This window comes from Nerophis ophidion, linkage group LG25 (genome assembly GCF_033978795.1).
Source record: "Nerophis ophidion isolate RoL-2023_Sa linkage group LG25, RoL_Noph_v1.0, whole genome shotgun sequence".
NCBI lineage: Eukaryota > Metazoa > Chordata > Actinopteri > Syngnathiformes > Syngnathidae > Nerophis > Nerophis ophidion.
The window spans coordinates 38,882,921-38,907,299 of NC_084635.1; the positions used below are offsets into that span (position 1 = coordinate 38,882,921).

General features: G+C 41.7%; 1 protein-coding gene across 7 annotated transcripts in view; it reads right to left on the bottom strand.

Annotated features, from left to right (window-relative positions):
• cdkl5 (cyclin dependent kinase like 5) overlaps positions 1-24,379 on the bottom strand; it is a 71,858-nt gene that overhangs the window by 25,027 nt on the left and 22,452 nt on the right. For 5 of the 7 annotated variants that reach the window (XM_061887124.1, XM_061887126.1, XM_061887123.1 and 2 more), the window contains 9 exons: positions 19,914-19,959; positions 19,696-19,832; positions 13,061-13,181; positions 9,661-9,720; positions 7,016-7,106; positions 3,820-3,922; positions 3,629-3,715; positions 3,267-3,347; positions 1,702-1,877 (listed from right to left, as the gene is read on the bottom strand). In XM_061887124.1, coding sequence (XP_061743108.1) covers positions 1,702-1,877; positions 3,267-3,347; positions 3,629-3,715; positions 3,820-3,922; positions 7,016-7,106; positions 9,661-9,720; positions 13,061-13,181; positions 19,696-19,832; positions 19,914-19,959 — 902 coding nt within the window. Of the gene's footprint in view, positions 1-1,701; positions 1,878-3,266; positions 3,348-3,628; positions 3,716-3,819; positions 3,923-7,015; positions 7,107-9,660; positions 9,721-12,625; positions 12,990-13,060; positions 13,182-19,695; positions 19,833-19,913; positions 19,960-22,951; positions 23,059-24,379 lie in introns of those variants that run through there. The other 2 variants (XM_061887127.1, XM_061887129.1) reach the window with 2 other exon arrangements.

Consider the following 24,379-nt stretch of genomic DNA (forward strand, 5'->3'; position numbering starts at 1 on the left):
ACATTGCTGACTAACTGGCCGACTGACTGACCAACAATGGACTGACTGCTGAGTGACCAACCGACTGACTGACCGACTGCCGACTGACTGGCTGCTGAACGACTGACCGACCAACTGCTGACTGACATACTGCTGAATGACTGACGGACCGACTGCTGAGTGACCGACGGACCCACTGACTGACCAACTGCTGACTGACATACTGCTGAATGACTGACGGACCGACTGCTGAGTGACCGACTGACCAACTGCTGACTAACTGACCGACTGACCAACAGAAAAACTACTGACTTACTGGCTGACTGACCAACCAACTGATTGCCGACTGACTGACCAACCAACAAACTGCTGACTGACTGACCAACTGACTGGCTGCTGAATGACTGACCGACCAACTGCTGATTTACTGCTGAGTGTCTGACGGACCCACTGACTGACCAACTGCTGACTGACTTACTGCTGAATGACTGACCGACCGACTGCTGATTTACTGCTGAGTGACCGAATGACCGACTGCTAACTGACTGACTGCTGAATGACTGACCGACCAACTACTGACTTACTGACCAACAGAAAAACTGCTGACTTACTGGCTAACTGACCAACCAGCTGACTGACTGACCAACCGACCAACTGCTGCCTAACTGGCCGACTGACTGACCAACAATTTACTGACTGCTGAGTGACCGACAGACCCAATGAGTAACTAGTCGACTGACTGACCAACAATGGACTGACTGCTGAGTGAGCAACCGACTGACTAACCGACTGCCGACTGACCGACTGCTGACTGACTGGCTGCTGAATGATTGACCGACCAACTGCTGACTTACTGCTGAGTGACTAACTGACCCACTGACAAACAGAGAAACCGATGACTAACTGGCTGACTGACCAACCGACAAACTGCTGACTAACTGTCCAACTGACCAACCAACTGACTACTGACTGACCAACCAAACGAGTGCTGACTAACCAACTGACTGACTGACCGATTGACCGACTAACTGACCAACTGACAAACTGTTGATAAGAGTTTGACTAACTGACTGCTGAGTTAGCCACCGACAGACTGACCTACTGCTGACTAACTGATTGCTGACTGACTTACTGCTGAGTGACTTAATGACCGACTGACTGATTGTCCAATTGACAAACTGCTGACTAACTGGCTGACTGACTGACTGACTGACCAACCGACTGCTGACTGACTGACTGACTAAACGACCGATTGAACGACTAACTGACCAACTGATGACTACGTGTTCGACTGACTGACTGCTGAGTTAGCCACTGATGGACTGACCGACTGCTGACTAACTGATTTCTGACCGACTTACTGCTGAGTGACCGACTGACTGACTGACAAACTGCAGACTAACTGACTGATTGACAAACTGACTGATTGACCGATTGACGAACTGCTGACTAACTGGCTGATTGACTGACTGACCAACCGACCGAGTCAAAGCTAGCGTAGCTTCAAGCATCAGAATAGCTGGACACACTTCCTCATCTTTGGCCAATTCAGCTGCAGGAAGTGCCGCGCAGGTGTGGCCAGTGTGTGGTCTCTGGCGGCCCTGCTTGTAACCATGAAGTCAAGATGCCAGAAAGACTTCCTGTCCCCAGAACTCAAAACCCTCCAAGTGCAAACACACAGGAAAAGAAGTCAGGAGAATATCTGCGTGGACCAAGCCAGACCTGGTGGGCACGGTGTTCTCCCCGTGGTGGTGAGTCTTCCTCTTGGAGGAGCGGGAGGGGTTGGGTGAGGACACGGAGCTCCTCTCTCTCTCCTGCTGCCTGAGAGGCTGGAAGGCAGGATGGTTCAAGCTCTGATCCGTCAGGAAGCGCTCGGTGGGGTTGAGGAGCAGCAGGTTCTGACGGAGGAAACATCAAGTCTGAGTTCTAGGAGAGACTTAGTCAACAATAAACATTTGATGAAATAAACATGTTCTGACGGAGGAAACATCAAGTCTGAGTTCTAGGAGAGAGTTATGTAGTAAACAATAAACATTTGATGAAATAAAGAGTTGAGTTGACTTTCATTGCCGAGACAAACCTTCCTAGAATGATTGTGATTGGGCGACAATAATCATCAAAAATTAGTCATCCAATCAGATCCAATTCATCTTTCCTGCTCTGCTCATAATCAATAGATTTGTCAATGTTTGCGTTGTTTAAAAAAATGTAAAGGCATTAATGCTCACGGTCAAATCATGAACTTTATCAGTATCATTTCTTTAAATGATTATCAACATTGACAAGTCAGAAAAGCTCACATCTCCATAAATGATCAATATTCACAAATAAATGACCAATATTCATAAATAATCTGCATGTTATTGAGATGGAGCTCAATCAAGTCAATTACAAAGGGAATTATTATTATCATAAAGATAATTATTGTTATTATTATCATAAAGATAACTATTATTATTATTTGTATTATTATTATCATCATTACAATACAGCTGATCAACTACATCCCAACAATAAACATGTTTTATTGATTATAGTCCTGTTATTGATTATACAGTCCTGTTATTAATTATAGTTGTGTTATTGATTATACAGTTGTTATTATTGATTATACAGTTGTTGTTATTGATTATACAGTCCTGTTATTGATTATAGTCGTGTTATTGATTATACAGTCCTTTTATTGATTATAGTCGTGTTATTGGTTATATAGTTGTTGTTGTTATTGATTATACAATCCTGTTGTTGATCATAATTGTGTTATTGATTATACAATCCTGTTGTTGATTATAGTTGTGTTATTGATTATACAGTTATTGTTTTTGATTATTCAGTTGTTGTTTTTGATTATACAGTTGTTGTTATTGATTATACAGTTGTTGTTTTTGATTATACAGTTGTTGTTTTTGATTATACAGTCCTGTTATTGATTATACAGTTATTAATATTGATTATACAGTTGTTATTGATAATACAGTTGTGTTGTTGATTATTGTTGTGTTAATGATTAAACAGTTGTTGCTAATGATTATACAGTTATTAATATTGATTATACAGTTGTTATTGATTATACAGTTATTAATATTGATTATACAGTCATGTTATTGATTATACAGTTGTGTTATTGATTATACAGTTATTAATATTGATTATACAGTCATGTTATTATTTGCTGAAAATGACTTGAGAAGCGGACCTTGAAAAAATGTTTGAATAAAATCACAAATTTGAAGGAACAAATGATCACAAAGTGATCATTTTGAAGTTGACGTTCACCAGCATCTTACCTTCATGAGATCCACCATCAGGCCACTCAGAATGCCCTGGTACCTTCTCTCCAGGGTCTGAGGGTGCGTCACTGAGGGGAACTGACACACACACACACACACACACACACACACTGAGCACTAAAGATGTAACTGAGGAGTCTACCATGAATTGATGGAGGTGGACCCCGACTTAAACAACTTATTGGGGTGTTAGCATTTAGTGGTCAATTGTACGGAATATGTACTGTACTGTGCAATCTACTGATAATAGTTTCAATCAATCAATCAATCAATTACTGCAATGTCGGGCGAGAGAGGGCGAGCAAACAGGACGTGGTGGTGATGGAGAAGACAAAAGGTCAAGAAGGAACGTTTTCTACCCTGATTCCATGAAAGCGAGGATTGTTGTAGAAAAGTTTCATCTGCTCAGCAGGAAGTGCTCCTAGAACCTTCTGGATGGTGAACAGCTGCACACCACAGGAAATAGAATCATGGTAACAACGCCCTGATGATGACCAAGATGTTGCGTGTGTGTGAGAAGGTCAGCCAAGGAGCTGAGGGCGACGCCCACCTGGTCAATCTCACTCTCCCCGGGAAACAAAGGCTGTCCGTCACTCAGCTCTCCCAGAATGCACCCCACTGACCACATGTCCACCGCCTTGCCGTAGGGCGCTCTGGCATGAGGAGAGAAGGTCACCTTGGTGTTAACTTCTTGCTATCTTTTAGCTAGCGTAAGCTAACATTAGCACACATACACACACTCACTTCAATTGAAACATGTCTTAGTACAGGGGTCGGCAACCCAAAATGTTGAAAGAGCCATATTGGACCAAAAATACAAAAACAAATCTGTTTGGAGCCGCAAAACTAATTTAAAAGCCATATTACATACAGATAGTGTGTCATGAGATATAAATTGAATTAAGAGGACTTTAAGGAAACTAAATGAGCTCAAATATAGCTACAAATGAGGCATGCTGATGCAATATGTACATATAGCTAGCCCAAATAGCATGTTAGCATCAATTAGCTTGCAGTCATGCAGTGACCAAATATGTCTGATTAGCACTCCACACAAGTCAATAACATCAACAAAACTCACCTTTGTATATTCACGCACAAAATTAAAAGTCTGGTAGACAAAATGAGACGGAAAGTCGGAGAAAGTTTTACATGTAAACAAACCACGGTGAGTTCAAAGACCGCCAAAATTAGTAGGACAAAACGGCGCTCACCAAATACTTGAATCGGTGAAGCATGTTTTATTTATTTATTTATTTATTTTGGCAATCTTCACATAAAACAAAGAACAAAAAACAAAAACAAAAAAAAAAACACTCATGTGAGCAATGATTGAGCCGAAAGGGTGTAGGTTGAAGCAACGCTTATATAAACCTACCCCATCACAACAAAAACAAGGTTCAAAATATATAAAATCTAAAACATGCTTCACTTATATTACTTTTTTTTTAAACAATATATAAGCAACATATATGTAGCACACGTCTCATATACACAGTTTAACATTTAAATCAAACATATACATTTGTACATATATATATATATATATATATATATATTTAAATGAATTGTGTATATATATATATATATATATATATATATACACAATTCATTTAAATTCCATATAAAGTGGTAATATATACATTTTAATATAACCTATATGTATAATTATGAAATCATAAATTGTATTTATATACATATTATATATTATTGTCTTTCTAAAACAATGTTTGCTCTTCTTTCTTATATTTACTAATGATAAATGATTTAAAAAGCTTTTTAAACTGGTTTATGTTGGTGCTGTGTTTTATTTCATCCTTTAAACAGTTCCATATTTTAACCCCTGCTATTGTTATACTCATTCGTTTCTGCGTTGTTCTACAATATTGGATCTTAAAAAGTAGTTCTCCTCTTAAATTATAATTCCCTTCTCTCTGTAAAAATCTTCTCTGTAACCCTGTTGGAAGTGAATCTTAATATAAACAGTGTGCTTTATAAGAATTAAGGAGGTTTGTGTCATGTTTGTCCTCCTACAGAAACCATATTAAACCAAAAAATAGATTTTTTTCCCTTCATCTTTTTCCATTTTTCATACGTTTTTGAAAAAGCGCCAGAGAGCCACTAAAAGGCGCTAAAGATCAGCATGCGCTGTAGCGCCGCGGGTTGCCGACCCCCGTCTTAGTAGATCACCCACCAATCAATATTATACTTTGGACCAGGGTTGTACGGTACACCTGTACCACTATGGTATGGCGGTACTAATGAATCAAAATGGGTACCATACTCTGTCTGAAAAGTACCGCTTCCCCAATATTTATTTTTACAAATTTTTTTAACGGGCATGACGTCGTCACGTGGTGACATTGCTGGTTTTAGGAGCAGAGGAGCATGTTGGGCAGCGCACACACACAGAGTACATACAAGCAGACACAGTGTGTAGACAGAAAAGGGAGAATGGAGGCATGTTGGTGTAAAAAGTCAAGATAAAGGTGAAGTTATAACACTGAAAGACCCTAAATCACTAATCCTGGCCTCCATAGCGACAAATAAAGTATGTTTCTTACATGTAACATTATCACTGGAGGACGAGGAATAGCTAAACATGCTTCACTACACACCGTAGGAGGATACAATAGCTCACCGCTAACAAACACTTGCACCCCTGATTGTAAACAAATGCCATGCGTGGATTGACACCCGACATCCACTGTAATGATACCAAGCACAAGAGCATATCTAGTCCATACTACTATGAATACATCAATATTTTTTCATTTTTAAAAAAATGTATATTATGTTTATAAAGTCAGTAAATATGTCGCTGGACACATGAGGACTTATAATAGGACCAATGCATGATCCTGTCACTACTTGGTATCGGATCCATACCTAAATATGTGGTATCATCCAAAACTAATGTCAAGTATCAAAGAAGAGAAGAAAAAATGATTATTACATTTGAACAGAAGTGTTGTTAGAACATGTTAAAACAGAAAACAGTGCGACACCTACCCTTTACATCGGTATTTCTTAACCATATTATTATTGGTTTGTTAGGTATTATATTTTTTTGTACGATCCTGTAACTATTTGGTATCAGATCGATACCTTAATGTGTGGTATCATCCAAAACTAATGTCAAGTATCAAAGAAGAGAAGAATAAGTGATTATTACATTTGAACAGAAGTGTAGATAGAACATGTTCAAACAGAAAATAAGCAGATATTAACAGTAAATGAACAAGTGGATTATTAATAAGCCATTTTTACAGTTTGTCCCTCATAATATGTAGAAAATAATAGGTGTATAAATGACACAATATGTTACTGCAGACTAATTAGGAATATTTGTTTGTTTACTTATTACTAAAAGACAAGTTTTCTTGTATGTTCAACATTTTATTTAATGTCTAAATAAGAATAATAATCATATGTTTCATCTACACTAACATTTTTGTAAAATAAAGACAATAATGACATGTTTTGTGGTCCCCTTTATTTAGAAAAGTATGGAAATACATTTTTGTACCGGTACCAAAATATTGGTACGGGGACCACCCTAGTTAGTACTCAGTATCCCAGTAACTTGGGATGCAAGTAGATTATTGAGCGTGTATATTTACAACATCATAGCTAAACATGTCCCCCCTCATGTTTTTAAAGAAAATAGGTAAAAAAAACAAAACACAAGAGTGTGTACTTGAAGCCCACACAGTAACTAGGATGAAGTAATACTCCTTACTGACCCCAGGAGCAGCTCAGGTGAGCGGTACCACCTGGTGGCCACGTACTCCGTGTAGTTGGCATCTGTTCCTTCCGACAAGTTCCGCGCAAAACCTAAAAAAAGGCGAAAAAGAAGTTACAAATCTGATATGAACATCAAAAATCCATCACAGCTCATCAAGTTCATATCTGCCTGCTTCCAAAACGTCCCATATAAGAACTTTGATACAAGTCTGTTCTCTCGCTAGCTAAGCAGGCAGATAACAGTTAAGAGTTTTTACTTCAAACTCTGTAAAAGTAAACAAGGAAATAAAGTATGTCCTTCTTCCTGAAGGAACTCTCCTGACGGAATAAATAAAGTACTATCTATCTATCTAAATACTTGACTACTTCTTTGTCACATTCCAACATCAAAGAAATGCCTTAGAAATAAATGCACTAGCTCAAAGCTAATTTACAATGGATATGATTAGCTACTGGTTAGCATTAGCGATTTTACATGGCCATTTCAGCACCTCCTAATTTGCGTGTTACAATAAAAGAGCTGGTGTGTGATAAGTACAGCTCTTTGTAGGACTCGACGAAACATTCAAGTCAACGACAAAGACTACTTCCCGACTACAACCACACACCTGAATGGATGCTAACTTGCAAAATGGTACGCAGGATGAAGAGCCCCAACAACACAAAAGATATCACTCCAATACTTCCACAACATTCCACACCACTAGATAAGGAAAAGTGTGTATTATGTGTGCTGATGCTGTATCGAATCGATATAGGCTGCCGTATCGGTTTGGTATCGGAAGTGCAGCCCCAGTCAGGGCAGGGTCAAATGATCGAAACAAGTTGCGAAAATGGGACTTTTAACACAGACTGGGCAACATAACATGAACTTTCAGCCCTGATTCACTGTTGGAGTCAATGTTCTTTGTTTTGAAAAGTTTAAGCAGCGGACATTGTTGCAGACCAACAACAAATGTCATGGCGCTGGATTGAACCCGCTTTTCTCCGGCATCTCTGTTGGCAGCGCGCCGAGACACGCCCCGCATCAACGCCCACATGACGGCAAGATTGTGGGTGATCAGCAATCAGTACACCTGGGACTGATGAGGGCAAGCTGAAAAAAGACCAGTGGACCCAAGGATCCTGGCCTGAACTTAACCTTCTGTCATGTACAGTGAGCCGACTACCCAGCAGTCTGCCTTCGTCACCACTTCGACGAGCTGTGCGTCTCGTCAGCCATAGTTTTCTCTGCTTACCGTACTGCCGCATCAATCCTCGACTCCCGCTTGGACACGGACCTCCTAAGCCTCGCCATTCGCCCTGACCATCTGCCTGCCCCACGACTGCTTTCATGCCTTGCTCCTCCTCTTGAGTCAACACTGAAGTAATTACCCACACCTAGTCTACCACCACACACTTTTGGATTTTGGTCAAGCTCCATTCTCTATCCTATTTATATATATTTAGTATTGTGTATTGTTTTATGTATATATATATATATATATATATATATATATATATATATATATAGTGGGGCAAAAAAGTATTTAGTCAGCCAGCGATTGTGCAAGTTCTCCCACTTAAAATGATGACAGAGGTCTGTAATTTTCATCATAGGTACACTTCAACTGTGAGAGATGGAATAGAAAGAAAAAAATCCAGGAATTCACATTGTAGGAATTTTAAAGAATTTATTTGTAAATGATGGTGGAAAATAAGTATTTGGTCAACCATTCAAAGCTCTCACTGATGGAAGGAGGTTTTGGCTCAAAATCTCACGATACATAGCCCCATTCATTCTTTCCTTAACACGGATCAATCATCCTGTCCCCTTAGCAGAAAAACAGCCCCAAAGCATGATGTTTCCACCCCCATGCTTCACAGTAGGTGTGGTGTTCTTGGGATGCAACTCAGTATTCTTCTTCCTCCAAACACGACCAGTTGAGTTTATACCAAAAAGTTATATTTCGGTTTCATCTGACCATGTATCCATTTTGGTATAAACTCAACTCGTCGTGTTTGGAGGAAGAAGAATACTGAGTTGCATCCCAAGAACACCACACCTACTGTGAAGCATGGGGGTGGAAACATCATGCTTTGGGGCAGTTTTTCTGCTAAGGGGACAGGACGATTGATCCGTGTTAAGGAAAGAATGAATGGGGCCATGTATCGTGAGATTTGGAGCCAAAACCTCCTTCCATCAGTGAGAGCTTTGAATGGTTGACCAAATACTTATTTTCCACAATAATTTACGAATAAATTCTTAAAAATTCCTACAATGTGAATTCCTGGATTTTTTTTCACATTCTGTCTCTCACAGTTGAAGTGTACCTATGATGAAAATTACAGACCTCTGTCATCATTTTAAGTGGGAGAACTTGCACAATCGCTGGCTGACTAAATACTTTGTTTGCCCCACTGTGTGTGTGTGTGTGTATATATATATATATATATATATATACTCATGAATATTAGTGTACTGTACGACTATGTGACCAACAAAGAATACTTTTAATGTACACTACTTACTATCATGTGGCAAAAGTATAAAGACACAGAAAACAGTTTTGAATGTTTACTGTGTTACCAAAAAAGAAGAGTTTTTTTTAACGTACGGTACTTTTTATTGTTTGTAAAACAAAGTTGAAGAGAAAAGACTTACCGAAGTCACAAAGCTTGAGAACATCATCAGAACTGATGAGCAGATTCTCTGGTTTGATATCTGCAACACAAACATCACATCACAACTATCAATGAACACATGAGGAGTTATGTACGCAACAAAACATGTTTTATACTCTACTTTCTTAAATATAGCCACCCTTTGCTCCGATTACCGTTTTGCACACTCTTGGCATTCTCTCCATGAGCTTCAAGCACACCTGTGAGGTGAAAACCATTTGAGATGACTACCTCTTGAAGCTCAAGGAGAGAATACCACACACACACACACACACACACACACACACACACACACACACATATATATGTATATATATATATATATACAGTTGTGATCAACATTCTTCAACCCCCACACAATTTTGGTGTTTTAGCAAGTTGGACATTTATTCTGTATTTTGTTTGTAGTCATATCAAATAAAGATGTGTCAAATAGACTAATGCAACTTAAATTGTAACACTGTATTTTACAAAAGAGCAAAAAAGGACATTTTTCTTAATATGTCATTGCCAAAATGATTCAAGCCCCTAGTTCCATGCATCTTTAGTACTTAGTAGAACAGTAATGACATCCTTCAAAGGTGATACACAAGCTTCTTGCAAGCATCTACAGTATTTTAGCCCATTCCTCTTGGGCAAAGGCCTCCAGTTCATTCATATTCTTGGGCTTGTGTGCTGCAACTGCCTTCTTCAAGTCCCACTAGAGGATTTAGGTCTGGCCACTGTGAAGGCCACTCCAGAGTCTTCCAGCCCTTCTTCTGCAACCACTCTGATGTTGATTTGGAGGTATGCTTGGGATCCTTGTCCTGTTGGAAGGTCCAACGTCTCCCAAGCCTCAGCTTCCTCACTGACTTCATGACATTTGCAGCTAATATATCCTGCTAGGAAATAGAATTCATAATGCCTTGAACGCGCTGGAGATTCCCGGTACCTGAGGCAGAGAAACAGCCCCAGAGCATGATTGACCCCCGGGCACCATGCTTAACAGTAGGCAAGGTGTTCTTCTCTTTGTAAGCTTCATTTTTTCTCCTCCAGACATAACGTTGATTCATAGGCCCAAAGAGTTCCACTTTTGTCTCATCACTCCATAGAACAGTTTCCCAAAACCTTGGGGTTTGTCCAGATTATTTTTGGCATACTGGAATCTATTTTACTTGTGCCTGGTAGTCAGAAGTGGGGTGCGCCTGGGAGTTCTGGCATGGAGGCCTTCATCTCGTAGTGCACGCCTTATTGTCTGGGACGAAACCTGCGTTCCCCCCTCTGCAATGTCCTGTTGTAGTTCCTCAGCTGTTACCCGGGGGTTTTCACCACTGTATGCTTCAAATACCGGACAGCATCCTCTTACTACCACGCCCAGGTAGTGTTTCCACTGTTCCTTTAGCTTTAAACTTGCGAAATATGCTCCCAACTGTGTCTCTAGGAATGTGTAATGTCTTTGCTATTTTCTTATATCCATATCCTTTCTTATGAAGAGAAATTACCTCCTCTCTTGACTTCTTTGACCACTCCCTGGACTTCACCATGTTGCAAATACACCATTGACCATCTACAAGAAGCTGAGCGTCACAGTCTTTTTCAATCAGTTTAATTGTTGCTCGTTATGGTTCGAATCACATCTACAGGTGTTTTCAACACCTGATGTAAAAGACCTTATTCAAATTCTGTTCTTAAGAGTTATGATCTTCAAGGGGTTGAATAATTTTGTCAATGAGATATTAAGAGAAAGGACACTGTTTGGTATGTTACAAAATATAATGTAATTCAAGTTGCATCTGTCTATTTAATGCATCTTTATTTGATATGTTCATAACTTTTATGGACAGAATTTCTAGGCGCAGTCAAGGCGTTGAGGGGTTCCGGTTTGGTGACCACAGGATTAGGTCTCTGCTTTTTGCAGATGATGTGGTCCTGATGGCTTCATCTGGCCGGGATCTTCAGCTCTCACTGGATCGGTTTGCAGCCGAGTGTGAAGCGACCGGAATGAGAATCAGCACCTCCAAGTCCGAGTCCATGTTTCTCGCCCGGAAAAGGGTGGAATGCCATCTCCGGGTTGGGGAGGAGACCCTGCCCCAAGTGGAGGAGTTCAAGTACCTAGGAGTCTTGTTCACGAGTAGGGGAAGAGTGGATCGTGAGATCGACAGGCGGATCGGTGCGGCGTCTTCAGTAATGCGGATGTTGTACCGATCCGTTGTGGTGAAGAAGGAGCTGAGCCGGAAGGCAAAGCTCTCAATTTACCGGTCGATCTACGTTCCCATCCTCACCTATGGTCATGAGCTTTGGGTCATGACCGAAAGGATAAGATCACGGATACAAGCGGCCGAAATGAGTTTCCTCCGCCGTGTGGCGGGTCTCTCCCTTAGAGATAGGGTGAGAAGCTCTGCCATCCGAGAGGAACTCAAAGTAAAGCCGCTGCTCCTTCACATTGAGAGGAGCCAGATGAGGTGTTTCGGGCATCTGGTCAGGATGCCACCCAAACGCCTCCCTAGGGAGGTGTTTAGGGCACGTCCGACCGGTAGGAGGCCACAGGGAAGACCCAGGACACGTTGGGAAGACTATGTCTCCCGGCTGGCCTGGGAACACCTCGGGATCCCTCGGGAAGAGCTAGACGAGGTGGCTGGGGAGAGGGAAGTCTGGTTCTCCCTGCTTAGGCTGTTGCCCTTGCGACCCGACCTCGGATAAGCGGAAGAAGATGGATGGATATTTGATATGACTATAAACAAAAGGATGTTTATAGTCACGATGTCGTTCCTGTGACACCAGTTGATGATAAAAGAACAACAAACAGACAAAGTAAACAAACCTCCGTGCACAATGTTGTTCCTGTGACACCAGTTGATGATAAAAGAACAACAAAGTAAAAGAAACTAACAAACAAACCTCTGTGCACGATGTCGTTCTTGTGACACCAGTTGATGACAAAAGAACAACAAACAAAGTAAACAAACCTCTGTGCACGATGTCGTTCCTGTGACACCAGTTGATGATAAAAGAACAACAGAATAAACAAAGTAAACAAACCTCTGTGCACGATGTCGTTCCTGTGACACCAGTTGATGATATAAGAACAACGGAGTAAATAAACAAAGTAAACAAACCTCTGTGCACGATGTCGTTTCTGTGACACCAGTTGATGATAAAAGAACAACAAACAAAGTAAACAAACCTCTATGCAAGATGTCGTTCCTGTGGCACCAGTTGATGATAAAAGAACAACAAACAAAGAAAGTAAACAAACCTCTATGCACGATGTCGTTCCTGTGACACCAGTTGATGATAAAAGAACAACAAACAGACAAAGTAAACAAACCTCTATGCACGATGTCGTTCCTGTGGCACCAGTTGATGATAAAAGAACAAAGTAAACAAACTAACAAACAAACCTCTGTGCACGATGTCGTTCCTGTGACACCAGTTGATGGCCTTGATGAGCTGGTAGATGTAACTTCTGACTTTGTCTCCTGCAGCACCGTTGGGAAGTTCTTCCAGCAACTCCAACATGTTCTGCAACACAGGAAGTCACATGATACTGTGTGAATGAATGAATGCATTGATTGATTGATTAAAACTTGTATTAGTAGATTGCACAGTACAGTACATATTCCCTACAATTGACCACTAAATGGTAACACCCCAAAAAGTTTTTCAACTTGTTTAAGTCAGGGTCCACCTTCATCAATTCATGGTATGCATGCATGCATGAATGAATGAATTAAGCCATGAATGCATGAATGAAAACTTAAAAAAGACCCCAGTATTCGGACACAAGTAGTTGTATTGTCATGATGTTGTACAGAAATATGATATTTTTAAATGTTTTAATTGAATTTGTTTCAAAATGTGATTTCAAGTTCAGTCAGTGGAGTGACATGTACCAACATTGTTGTATACTTGTACATCAAACTTTCTATACTTGTACAACAAACTATTATATCTTATTTTTATTCATTCGTTCATGTATTTTTATTTCATTTGCATTTCTATATTGACCTCAACACTGACCATACACAGGATTTATATGCATGATTATATACATAATTTATACAGATGATTTAATACATGATTTATACACATGATTATATACATGATTTATATACATGATTATACAGATTATTATATAAATGATTTATACACGATTGTATACATGATTTATATACATGATTATGTAATTTATTTATACGCATGATTTATACACATGATTTATGTAGATGGTTTACATACATGATTTATATACAGTGGGGCAAAAAAATATTTAGTCAGCCAGCGATTGTGCAAGTTCTCCCACTTAAAATGATGACAGAGGTCTGTCATTTTCATCATAGGTACACTTCAACTGTGAGAGACAGAATGTGGGGAAAAAAAATCCAGGAATTCACATTGTAGGAATTTTAAAACATTTATTTGTAAATGATGGTGGAAAATAAGTATTTGGTGACTTCAAACAAGGAAGATCTCTGGCTCTCACAGACCTGTAACTTCTTCTTTAAGAAGCTCTTCTGTCCTCCACTCGTTACCTGTATTAATGGAACCTGTTTGAACTCGTTATCTGAATAAAAGACACCTGTCCACAGTCTCAAACAGTCAGACTCCAAACTCCACTATGGCCAAGACCAAAGAGCTGTTGAAGGACAACAAGAAAATAATGGTAGACCTGCACCAGACTGGGAAGAGTGAATCTACAATAGGCAAGCAGCTTGGTGTGAAAAAATCAACTGTGGGAGCAATTATCAGAAAATGGAAGACATACAAGGCCACTGATAATCTCCCTCGATCTGGGGCTCCACCCAAGATCTCATCCCGTGTGGTCAAAATTATCATGAGAACGATGAGCAAAAATCCCAGAACCACACGGGGGGACCTGGTGATTGACCTGCATTGAGCTGGGACCAAAGTAACAAAGGTTACCATCAGTAACACACTTCGCCGACAGGGACTCGAATCCTGAAGTGCCAGACGTGTCCCCCTGCTTAAGCCAGTGCATGTCCAGGCCCGTCTGAATTTTGCCAGAGAGCACATGGATGATACAGCAGAGGATTGGGAGAATGTCATGTGGTCAGATGAAACCAAAATAGAACTTTTTGGTATGAACTCAACTCGTTGTGTTTGGAGGAAGAAGAAGTGAAGTGAAGTGAAATTATATTTATGTAGCGCTTTTTCCTCAAGTGACTCAAAGCACTTTACATAGTGAAACCCAATGTCTAAGTTACATTTAAACCAGTGTGGGAGGCACTGGGAGCAGGTGGGTAAAGTGTCTTGCTCAAGGACACAACGGCATTGACTAGGATGGTGGAAGCGGGGATTGAACCTGCAACCCTCAAGTTGCTGGCACGGCCACTCTACCAACTGAGCTATACCGCCCCACAATAGAATACTGAATTGCATCCCAAGAACACCACACCTACTGTGAAGCATGGGGGTGGAAACATCATGCTTTGGGGCTGTTTTTCTGCTAAGGGGACAGGACGATTGATCCGTGTTAAGGAAAGAATGAATGGGGCCATGTATCGTGAGATTTTGAGCCAAAACCTCCTTCCATCAGTGAGAGCTTTGAATGGTTGACCAAATACTTATTTTCCACCATAATTTACAAATAAATTCTTTAAAATTCCTACAATGTGAATTCCTGGATTTTTTTTCCACATTCACTCTCTCACAGTTGAAGTGTACCTATGATGAAAATTACAGACCTCTGTCATCATTTTAAGTGGGAGAACTTGAACAATCGCTGGCTGACTAAATACTTTTTTGCCCCACTGTATATGATTTATTGTTTTATTCTTATTCATGCGTTCATGTATCTTTCTTTAATTTGTATTTCTACACTGAAAAAAGAAAATGTGGAGTCCAAATAACTTGTTAATAATTAATCTTCCTGCAATATTGATTCATGCAATTATTTTTGGTGGTGAATTACGAGTTAAGGTGTTATTTTTTTACAGCCCTAAAAAAAATTTATGTTTCTTACTAAAACACTTGATGTGAGTGTCAGAGTTCTACACATTGGAACTTTTCAGCAAGTATCTTTCATAAACATATTAGACATTGCCTTCTTTGGGATGCACAGCGACCGTTACGTACAGCGGGGGAAGGAGACGACACCATGAGTAGGATCAGGTTCCCAGCTTTATTGAAACCTTTGATGAGCGTGTGGTAGGTGTATGCTACTCTTAGTGTTTGGTGCAAGACGATGTGTGGAATTCATCATGTAAATGTTACCGGGGTTTGTTGTAAGTGTGGGTTGGATGAATTCTTGGTCAGTCCAGAGGGGGGAGGCAAAGAGTGGGCAGGCAAGTGGTCATGGGCTGGAGAGAGGCAACGAGGTCCGTGTCCAAGCAGGGGTCTAGGATCGAGAGAGGCAATCTAAAATCCAGAGGGAAGTTGAGATACACAACTCGATCACAGGGAAAAGGAAGGACACTGCGGGAAGCAAAAAGGACATGAGATGCGGGAAACAAGGAAGACAAGAAGAGAGCAAGTACGCGGGAGGGAAGCCAGAGACGGGATGCTTACTGCAAAGAGTTAACTACGTTCCAATGTAGACTCCACGGGTCCGCTGGTCTTTATGCTGCTTGTCGTGATAATAATCTAGTGCGCTGATTGATGATTGCCTGCAGCTTTGCCGTTGCGTGGACGTGAAGCGCCCAGAGCGAGCAGGGGTGTGTCCTGTGGTGCTGCAAACTGCCGATGAAGGGCGGGTTCGAGCCTGCGCCGTGACAGTACCCTCCTCCTTAGGCGAGGCACATCGACGAGCGCCAGGGCGCGGTAGAAATCTTCGAGAAGAGAGGGATTGGCAAGGTAGGAGGCTGGCGCCCAAGACCTGTCCTCTGGTCCATATCCCTCCCAGTCGACCAAGTATATGAGCTCCCTACCTTGTCGACGAACCCTAAGGATGTCCTGGACCATCCACACCGGGTCACCATCTTCCAAGAACCTAGGAAGGGGGAAAGGCAGGGGTAGAGGGAGACAGAGCGCCCTCCGCCACCGGCTTTATTTGGGATACATGAACAACTTAGTGTCGCTTGACCGAGGGTGGGAGAGCCAATATCACAAACGCCAGGTGGACAATGAGATAGGGACCAACAAAACATGGGGCTAACTTCTTGGACAATACCTGAAGGCTGAGGTCCTTGGCGAGCAACATCAGCAGTTGTCACGGCTGATACGAAAGAGCCGGGATACAGCGTCTGTTGGTGTTGTGGCATATCCTCTCCGATGCTTTTTCCAATGCCGCCCGGGCAGCTCACCACATCCTCTGACACCTCTTAATGTGGGCCCTCGTCGAGAGGACCGTGATCTCCTGTTCCTGCTGCGTAAACATAGGGGGTTGATATCCCAAAGAACACTCAAATGGGGACATACCAGTGGTGGTGCTCTTCATGTCATTGTAAGAGTACTCCACCCAAGGAATAAACTTGCTCCAGGATGTGGGTTGGAGGTGTGCCACATGGTCTCCAAACTCTGGTGGGCCTGTTCGGCCTGCCCGTTGCTCTGCGGTGGTATCCGGAAGTGAGGCTGACCGAGGCCCCGACCCCCTTGCAGAACGCTCTCCATATCTTGGAGGTAAACTGAGGGCCCCAGTCCAAAACGATGTCTATCGGGATCCCATGCTGCTTGACGACATGCAGAGTGAGGAGGTCAGCCGTCTCAGAGGAGGAAGGCAGTTGGCGAAGTGTAATGAATTGAGCTGCCTTGGAAAAGCGATCAATGATGGTTAGTACGGTAATGTTACCTCGGGATACTGGGAATCCCGTAACAAAGTCCAAAGCAATGTGAGACCAAGGCGAACAGGAATCGGCAGAGGGTGTAGGAGACCACCAGGAGGTCAGTGTGAGGGTTTGCTGCGGACACAAGTGGTACAGGCGGCAATGAACTCATGTGTGTCCAGAGCCATTGATGGCCACCAAAAGCGTCTTCGAATAAAGGACAGGGTTCATTGAAATCCCGGGTGGCAGGAGAACACACTGGAGTCCGCCCAATCCAGGACCCTGGACCGAAGTTTGTGGTGGACAAACAGCTTGCCAGGAGGTCCACCCTCAGGACCTGGATTGGAGCAAAGGACGTTCCTGACCAGGTCCTCCACTTTCCATGATACCATCCCGATAATCCAAGCAAGAGGAAGGGTGGGTTCAGGCACAGACTGGTTGGTGGTCTCCTCCATGTACACTCTGCAAAGAGCATCCGCCTTCAGGTTCCTCAACCCTGGTCTGTAAGACAGTATATAGTCGAAGCGCGAAAAAAACTGCACACATCTTGCCTGGCGGTTGTTTAATTTCCGGGCTGAGCGGATGGCGAGAAGGTTGCTGTGGTCCGTCTGGATCTGGAACTGGTGTCTAGCTCCCTCTAACCAATGCCTCCATTATGCAAGTGCCTCGTGAACTGCCAACAGCTCTCTGTTCCCAACACCGTAGTTCTGCTCAGCCGGAGAGATATGCCTGGAGAAAAAGGCACACGAGTGAATTGGACCGTCAATCTTTGAGCGTTGTGAGAGGATGGCTCCTATCCCTGAATCAGATGCTTCCACCTTCACAAAGAAGGGGCAGTCCCAGTCGGGGTGGACAAGGACTGGAGCAGAGATGAAACTTTCCTTGAGTCCCTTGAATGTTCTGCTGGCCTCCGGAGTACAAAGGAACGGCGTATTGGTAGACGTAAGGGCGCTGAGTGTTGCAGCAATCCGGCTGAAGTCGCGGATAAAGCGACGGTAGAAGCCGGCGAATCCCAGGAACCTCCTTAGTGCCGTCCTGGTTGATGGTTGAGGCCATTCCAACATGGCTTTGATCTTCCCTGACATGACCCCTCTCGACGATGAATCCCAAAAACTCCATTGAGGAGGCGTTAAAGGAACACATCTCTGCTTTGACGAAGAGACGATTTTCCAGAAGCCATTGGAGGACGAGACGGACGTGCTGCTGGTGCTCCTATGGGTTCCGTGAAAAGATCAGGATGTCGTCCAAATAGACAACGACCAACTGGTCCAGCATGTCATGGAGGATGTCCTTCTCAAGCGTTTGGAAAACGGCAGTAGCGTTGGTAGGGCCAAATGGCATGACCCTACACTCATATTATCCTAGATGAGTGTTGAACGCCGTCTTACCGTTCATCGCCCCTCTTGATCCGGACAAGGTTGTAAGCGTTACGGAGATCCAACTTGGTGAATATGGTGGCGGGGGCGAGAGGCTCGAAAGAGGCGTTGAACTGAGGCAGAGGGTATTTGTTCTTGACCGTAATGTTATGAGATGAAGATCGTCGATACAAGGCCCCAACGATCCATCTTTCTTGGCCAGAAAAAATTATCCAGCCGCCCCAGGAGATCTCTACGGGCTGATTATTCCAGAAGCCAATGACTCCGTTATGTAGTTCCTCATGGCTTCCTTCTCGGGAAGTGACATATTGGAAGGCAGGTTGGTGTCAGGGGGCAGCTCGATAGCGCAGTCATACGGTCTGTGAGGGGGCAGGGACTGGGCGCGTTCTTAGCTGAAAACCTTGCTGTGTCCTGGGGTGTTGCCGACTGAAGACCTGGCAGAACTTGTTGCCAATGAAAGGCGCGTTCGAGCCCGCGCCGTGACAGCGACCTTGACAATGGACTTGTTGTCGCAGTCCAACATGGAGGCTCAGTGACCTTGACAATGGACTTGTTGTCGCAGTCCAACATAGAGGCACAGTGACCTTGACAATGGACTTGTTGTCACAATCCAACATAAAGGCTCAGTGACCTTGACAAAGGACTTGTTGTCACAGTCCAACTATGGCTGCACCAGAAGGTTGGCACCAATAAAGACTTGTGTGTAAATAATGCATGAGGTGCCCGAGGTGGTGAAACAGTTGACGTCCTACATTTTGAGTGTGTTGTGAAAAAGGAGGTGAACATGAAAAGATGGAAGTGGTCTTAAAAAAAGCAGCTCACAGTGGGAATACCATTATTCAAAAGTTCATAAGTTGCCATGGCAACAGTCTGAACACCGAGGGTGAGAATATTCCCTCCTCAGAAGTTGTGAGGAAGAAGAAGAAGAAAGTTTCTCACCCGCTCCACGTACTCAAAGACCAGGTAGAGTTTTCCTCGGCGACGGAATGCTTCCTTCAGCTCCACGATGTTGTCCTGCTTCAGTGTACGCAGCATCTTCAGCTCCCGCAGGGTGGTCTCCTTCACCTCCTCGTTCTCTGTCAGGACCATTCCACACATCAAGTCCACATGTCAACATCAAGACACACTTCTTCTTCTGCTGAGGACTTGCCGCTCACCTTCGCTGTCTTTGAACTTCTTGATGGCCACCAGCTCGTTGGTCTCCTGCCGGCAAGCAAGACAAATGTATGTATCATATATGCAGGATCCAACCCGGGACCTTCGTATTGTGAGGTACACGCACTAACCCCTTTTCCACCGTGCTGCCTCATATATGTATGAATGTACCATACATACATACATGTATATATATATATATATATATATATATACATATATATATATATATATATATATATATATATATATGTATGTATGTATGTATGTATGTATGTATGTATATATATATATGAATGTACCATACATACATACATGTATATACATATATATACATACATACATATATATACATATATATACATACATACATATATATACATACATACATATATATACATATATACACATACATACATATATATACATACATACATACATACATATATACATACATACATACATACATATATATATATATATATCAGGGATGCACCGAAATGAAAATGTGGCCGAAGCCGAATAAAACTTAAATGCTTGGCCGAATACTGAATACCGAATAATGAATGCAGTTTTTCACAAATTTTTTTATATTGCATAAATAGCCTAGAATAAATTTTTAGACATGTTTTTTAAATAAAGTAAATTTTTATTGAATATTGACATTTTTTTTAATATTCCAGTTGCCTTTGCTTTTCAAAAAAAGCACAAAGTTTTTCATTTATATTAGGCCTTGAATCAAAACATGCATTCCAAAAAAAAATAAAGTGCATTAAAGTGGATAAACCCACAACAAATTAATTATTGTCCTTTTGGCAAAAGTCTGCTTAGCCACAGTAGATAAACTAATAATGTAAACAGAAGGCTCAAGTAAATCTCAATTAAGTGTGTGCTTGTAACGTCATACACTTATATAAGTAGCTTACACAACAGGCTAATAATGTAAACAGAGGCCCCACTAAATCTCAATAAGTGTGTGCTTATAACCTCATACACTTATACAGGTAGCCTACACAACAGGCTAATAATGTAAACAGAGGCCCCACTAAATCTCAATAAGTGTGTGCTTGTAACCTCATACACTTATACAGGTAGCCTACACAACAGGCTAATAATGTAAACAGCACACACACAATGTAAAGAACACACATCAGAGAAATACCATCTGCTCGGTATCGTGTAACGGGGCTCAATGTGCTCCATGAGTCTCCGAAAGCCAATGTCCTCCACAACACTACACGGTTGTTCATCCAAAGCCATAAACTCCATTACCTTCTTTGTAATTCCGTTTGCTTTGGCACTGTTAGTCGCAAACTTTTTCGCCCTCTGAAAGACGTCGCCCACGAGGCACCTCCTCGAGACAGTTTGGCTGAACATTCGTTGCAAACTACAATACTTTTGTCACTTTCCGACACCTTAAAATATCTCCGCACTGATGACATTTTTCCGAAGGTGCCGGGTTACAACGTCACCGCACGTTGGTTGATTGCGTCACCGCGTCAAAAAATTGCGTCACACGCCACTATTCGGCCTTGCATTTAACTCATTCCACCGAAGGCCGAATGTGGCTTTTTTTGCCATATTCGGCCGAATATATTCGGTTACCGATTATTCGGTGGATCCCTAATGTATATATATATATATATGTGTGTGCTGCTAGGAGTGCATGTGTGATGCAAGGGCTGTTTAAAGGCCTACTGAAAGCTACTACTAGCGACCACGCAGTCTGATAGTTTATATATCAATGATGAAATATTAACATTGCAACACATCCCAATACGGCCGCTTTAGTTAACTAAATTGCAATTGTAAATTTCGTGCGAAGTATCCTGATGAAAACGTCGCGGTATGATAACGTGTGCGTGTGACGTCACCGGTTGTAGCGGACATTTTTTTCACAGCCCGATCCAAGCTATAAGTTGTCTGCTTTAATCGCATAATTACACAGTATTCTGGACATCTGTGTTGCTGAATCTTTTGCGATTTGTTAAATTAATAATGGAGAAGTCAAAGAAGAAAGATGTAGGTGGGAAGCTGTGTTTTGCTGCTGCCTTTAGCAACACAAACACAGCCGGTGTTTCCCGAAGGTGAAGCTTTACTATGGAACAGAGCGGTCAAGCAAACATGGTTCCCGACCACATGTCAACCGGCAGGTTTTGGTGAGAAAATTGCGGTATTAAGTTGGCTCTTACCGTAGACATGAGCGGAGCTTGTGTCCTCCTGCAGCTGCATGGCTTCCACCCGTGGCCACGCTCCTTCGACTTTCAGGTACCATATAATCTCACTAAAACACTAGTAACACAATAAGCAGATAAAGGATTTTCCAGAATTATCCTAGTAAATGTGTCTAATAACATCTGAATCGCTCCCACTGCCCTTGCCTTTTTTCTTTCTTTCTAGTCCTTCACTCTCACTATCCTCATCCACCAATCTTTCATCCTCGCTCAAATTAATGGGAAAATTGTCGCTTTCTCGATCCGAATCGCTCTAGCTGCTGGTGGCCATGATTATAAACAACGTGAATATGTGAGGAGCTCCACAACCCGTGACGTCACGCGCACATCGTCTGCTACTTCCGGTACAGGCAAGGCTTTTTTTTATCAGCGACCAAAAGTTGCAAACTTTATCGTGGATGTTCTCTACTAAATCCTTTCAGCAAAAATATGACAATACTGTGAAATGATCAAGTATGACACGTAGAATGGAGCTGCTATCCCCGTTTAAATAAGAACATCTCATTTCAGTAGGCCTTTAACACCTTTCTTATGCCACTACTCTGAGCGTTGTCAGCACTAAAAAACTAAAAGACAAACAATATAGTCAACATGTACGTATATTATGCAAATGTGTTCATATATATGCTGTAATGCTACCTTACAAGGCATGAGAAGGTAAACAAAGGTCAATTTGTACGACGGCGCCATTTTAGATGACATCGCAAATTATTGCTAATGAGCACGACAAAGATCACAAATCATAACATTAGCTACAAATATTTTAGACAAAAAACAAGTTTCAAAGCTCAATTTATGATACATACCGGCGATGCAACATTAAACAAAAGATATATGCATTTTTTCTTGGAAAAAGAATCAGCATAAAGTAGGTGCTGGCGCCGTAGATTTCTCTGCTTGTTTTATGCAACTTCCGGTCAATAAAGTTGGATTCAAAATACACTCTTCTCAATGATGTAGTAACTGCCCTGACCACAAGATGGCGACAAATACACATGTAATAATGTTAAATTAAATTGACAAGCAATAAGCACAACACACTTCAACAACAAGAGTTTACAACTTTTAGTTGTAACATAACTATATATATATATATCTATATATATATATATATATATATATATATATATATATACATACATACCCAGTTTCCATATGAGTTGGGAAATTGTGTTAGATGTAAATATAAACAGAATACAATGATTTGCAAATCCTTTTCAACCCATATTCAGTTGAATATGCTACAAAGACAACATATTTGATGTTCAAACTGATAAACATTTTTTTTTGTGCAAATAATCATTAACTTTAGAATTTGATGCCAGCAACACCTGACAAAGAAGTTGGGAAAGGTGGCAATGAATACTGATAAAGTGGAGGAATGCTCATCAAACACTTATTTGGAACATCCCACAGGTGTGCAGGCTAATTGGGAACAGGTGAGTGCCATGATTGGGTATAAAAGCAGCTTCCATGAAATGCTAAGTAATTCACAAACAAGGATGGGGTGAGGGTCACCACTTTGTAAGCAAATTGTCGAACAGTTTTAGAACAACATTTCTCAACGAGCTATTGCAAGGAATTTAGGGATTTTACCATCTACGGTCCGTAAAATCATCAAAAAGTTCAGAGAATCTGGAGAAATCACTGCACGTAAGCGATGATATTACGGACTTTTGATCCCTCAGGCGGTACGGCATCAAAAACCGACATCAGTTTGTAGAGGATATCACCACAAGGGCTCAGGAACACTTCATAAAACCACTGTCAGTAACTACAGTTGGTCGCTACATCTGTAAGTGCAAGTTAAAACTCTACTATGCAAAGCAAAACCCATTTATCAACAACATCCTGAAACGCGGCCGGCTTCTCTGGGCCCAAGCTCACCTAAGATGGACTGATGCAAAATGGAAAGGTGTTCTGTGGTCTGACGAGTCCACTTTTAAAATTATATTTGGAAACAAAGGACGTGGTGTCCTCCAGAACAAAGAGGAAAATAACCATTCGGATTGTTATAGGTGCAAAGTGTAAAAGCCAGCATGTGTGATGGTATGGGGGTGCATTAGTGCCCAAGGCATGGGTAACTTACACATCTGTGAAGGTACCATTAATGCTGAAAGGTACATACAGCTTTTGGAGCAACATATGCTGCCATCCAAGCAACGTTATCATGAATCAAGTGCTGCAACAGTGTGGCTTCGTAAAAAAAGAGTGCAGGTACTTTCCTGGCCCGC